At 60.9% G+C, this 3,629-nt stretch overlaps 1 protein-coding gene across 1 annotated transcript; it reads right to left on the bottom strand.

Annotated features, from left to right (window-relative positions):
• Positions 1 to 431: 431 nt before the first annotated feature.
• On the bottom strand, positions 432 to 3,239 carry LDBPK_361600 (hypothetical protein, conserved; the record flags this gene model as incomplete). The annotated part of the gene is made up of 1 exon (XM_003865227.1): positions 432 to 3,239. One exon carries the CDS (start codon positions 3,237 to 3,239, stop codon positions 432 to 434), a length of 2,808 nt encoding a protein of 935 aa, XP_003865275.1.
• Between the last annotated feature and the right edge of the window lie 390 nt (positions 3,240 to 3,629).

Here is a 3,629-nt window from a genome sequence, read left to right on the forward strand (position 1 = left end):
AGGCGGCTCCGCAGTGGCAGGGGATAGGGGCGAGGGGCTGCTTGGCTTTTTCCACACACAATGCGTGGGGGCGCTGGACCCTGCGACACCACGCACTGAGGTGTCGCCCCCCGTCATCGGGTTGAGAGGCCGGGAAAGGCCAAAGAAAAAATACGTGTAAGAAAAGCAAAGAAGTGCGCAGAGTCCTGTGCACAGAGGTGGGCAGCCGTTCACGCGTTTTTGAGGAAGGTGGCGAGAGTCTGGGAAGAGTCTGCCCGAACGAGTACGTGCAGGGCAGGCCAAAACAAGCAAAAAGAGGAGAAAGGCAGTAGGCGTGTGTGTGTGTTTAGTGGGAGGACGATGTACCTTTTTGAGATGGCATGCCCCCCCCCACCTTGCTTTCTGCGTTGTACGCGGCTCAGCTTCTTCCCTCCCAAATCCCTGTCTCCTCCCTACTCCTGCTGCTCAGCGGGCCCACGGACTTGGCATGCGGCCTCCCGCATTATCTTCGCAGCACCCTTCCTCAAGAGCTTTCCCCGCAGCCGCGCCTTGATGTCGCCAAAATCGGCAATGCTAGGTCGGTTCGCCGGCACTGTGGACTTCGTCATACTACCGTCGCCTGTGGGTCCGCCTTTTGGCCGCGACCTCCACGCTTCTGCAAACAGCGCCAGCGCTCCGACATAACACTCGCAGCAGACATGCATGCCAGCGTACGAAGAAGGATGCGCCGCAGGCTCCGTCGTTTTAGCGGCGGCCTCATGTGATGTGGGAGAGGGGCGCTTGCCGTTCGCCGTCTTTTGCACCTCCTCGTCAAGAATGTGCTGTCCAGCTGCGTCCAGCACCAGCGCCGTGAAGTTGAAGCAAACCAGAACAAACGGCAGCTCATTCGAAACTCTGCCTCTTTTCGCGGCCACCAGTGCCTCGCCGCCGCGATGATTATGAGACGGGGAGTGAGAGGCCCCTTCGTCGGCTGGGTTGCGGCACAGTTGCCACAGCCGTTGCGCGAACGCAGGGTAGTAGTCGATGAGGTACAACAACTGAAGCACGCCGAGGACACCCGTTGCCCGAACATCGGTGGCAGGGTTGGACCCTTGAAATCCGATTGACTCCCACTTGACGGCCGTGGACGACGACGGCGGCGAGGAGGTGACTGGGGTAGATTCGGATGAATTCACGTTCCTACTCGGCCACGGAATCTTGCCCGTGAGAGTATTGAAGACAGTGAGCAGCATACGGCGATGCGTGGTGAGCTGCAACGAAACTGACTGAGACTTCAGAGCGCGTATAACACGCAGATGCTCTTCTGGTCCCCCAGGTGCGGAAGCCGTCTCGTCCACAGGCGCCACGCCGCTGAGCTCGTCACGATTAGGCCCACTACAAGCCGCCGTACTCGGCTGCGGCTGCTTCGCGACTGTCGACGCGCGACTAGCGCTGCCGCCGCAGCACCAAAAGATGGCGGCACGGACCGCTTTCTTCAGCGTCGGCAGTGCCATCACCGGCGGCGGGGCCTGCGGTAACACGATTGAAGAAGAACAAGCTCTGTCCGCCGTCCTCTCCTCAGCTTCGCACGCCCCTTTCGCGTCGCCTCTTCGGATCGCCTTCGTCAGATCCAGATATGCTTCGTAGAACGTGATGGGCGGCAGCGCGCGCGCAGGAAGCCGCATCGAATCAGTTGTCAGAGGATCTACATCGACGTCCTCGTCGTCCCAGATCCGCGGCAGCGAGTGATTAGTTCCTGAGAACGAGAGTACCTGCTGCATGAAAACGGCGCCTCGATTATCGGCGTAAGGTATGTTACGGTCGCCCGCCATGCCAGCATAGGACGCTCGCTCATTATCGTCCATCCCACTTACTGGAGAGAAGGCACCCTCGTCGCTGGCGTCGGCGCCTTCAGCTGCGTAGACGACGCGCCGGCTACCCACGGAGCCATTCGCCGCGGCGCCCCCGCTACTGCGATAAGACATGGCAGACTTGTCCTTCGTGTGAACTGTCGTCGTTGACGGCTCTGATAGGATGCTCGTCGGCGGCTGCAGCAGCGTGTCGGATACGTCGAGTCGCATCGCCGCAGATGCGGCACTGTTCTTACATCCTTCCACAGGATGTGGCTCGCATGTCTCGCTCGCGTACGCGAGATCGAGCTGCCTCACAGCCTCCTCGCGCAGCGTGGTAGGCTTGCCGTCGGCGTCGCCGCAATCGCCCTCGAGCTCCGTGACAGTGAAGGACGACGAAGAGGACGAAGAGGACGAGCTAACCTCTTCTGAAGGATCTTTGTGCACCCGAGTGAGCACCTCAATCGGTTGCTGCACCGCTGTCAACACTTGTGGTGAGCTTCTGACATGTGCGCCGCCTCCCGTGGGTGTCCTCGGCTTACTCGCTGCTAAAGCAAGCGATGACAACCCACCGACGCTGCTCGCCGGGCCGCAGGACTCACCGACAGAAGGAACAAGACCACTTGTAGCAGTCGCGCGTGCGACGTGATTCGATCGAGCTGCCTCGGGCACATCTGTGACGCTCATGAACGCCTCGCCGCCGATCGTCACGGTTGTCGGCGAGACGGACGGATCAGTGGGTGCCGACTGCGAATGGGTGTCAGCAGTGGCGCGGTCTTCTTCGCCGGACAGGTCGCTCCAACTAATCCAACAGCGGGGGCCGGTGCTGCCGGCGCCTCGCCTGCCTAGTGGCGCCAGTGCGGGCGGTGCGCCATCTGCCGGCGGAGGCGGCAACGGAAGCGGGCCGAGAGGTGCCGTAAAATTGTCCAAGTCAAAATACTTGTCCTCAGCCCCCGCTCCTGCGCGGACCGTATGACTGCGTGGCCACGATGGCCTCGTCGGCGCAGCGTGATTCGCCTCGTTGCCGCCGTCTTCATGGGGGAACGGAGATCGAATGGTGGAAACGGTTGATGGGCCCGCGGTCGCTGTCGCCGTGGCGTTGTTGTGCATGCTTTCAAAGGCAGCTGTGGTACCGTGGAAGCCTGAAGATACACCAGAGCTCCAGCATTTCACGCTCGGCGCCCCGATCGCTGGCATCTGTGTGTTTTCCTCGCAGCGCATGAGCCTTGGCGAGGGCGAAGGCGACGCTAGCGCTCCTCCGGCAATCGAGCCGAGAACTTGGAACGCATCCACATTCGGATATACAGCAGTGTCGTCATCACCGCCTTCCTCCGTCTGCCCCTCGTCCTTGGAAGATGACCGTGCTACATCCTGCTCGCGGTATTCGCGGCGGTACTTCTTCAGAACGGCATTCTTCTGCAACAGCGACATCGTCACAGACGCATCAGGTGGAGGGGGGAGGGCAGTGCGACAGAAAGCACGAGGATTCGCCAATCAGCCGCAGCCACAATCATAAACCGCCACCTCCTCAACGAGCGCGCCGCGGAGGAGAGCAAGGCGAGTATGTGAGGAAACGGAGACGGAGAGGGAGAAGACAGCCAACCTAGAAAACTATAAACCTAAAACAGGTGCCGGCGAGGAGGTCGCTGATACCTCAGGTAAAGACGCGACTGACCGGTACTGCGGGATGCGCAATCACAAGCCAAGTAGCGCCTTTGTGGGAGCGTGTGTGTCGGCACGTTGAGTGAGTGTCAGCCCGCAGTCGCCACCGCCCTTCAAGGGTCCCTACGTCGTCGAGAGGCGCCTGTGGGATAGTGCGGT

The sequence above is a fragment of the Leishmania donovani genome, chromosome 36, assembly GCF_000227135.1.
Source record: "Leishmania donovani BPK282A1 complete genome, chromosome 36".
Lineage (NCBI taxonomy): Eukaryota > Euglenozoa > Kinetoplastea > Trypanosomatida > Trypanosomatidae > Leishmania > Leishmania donovani.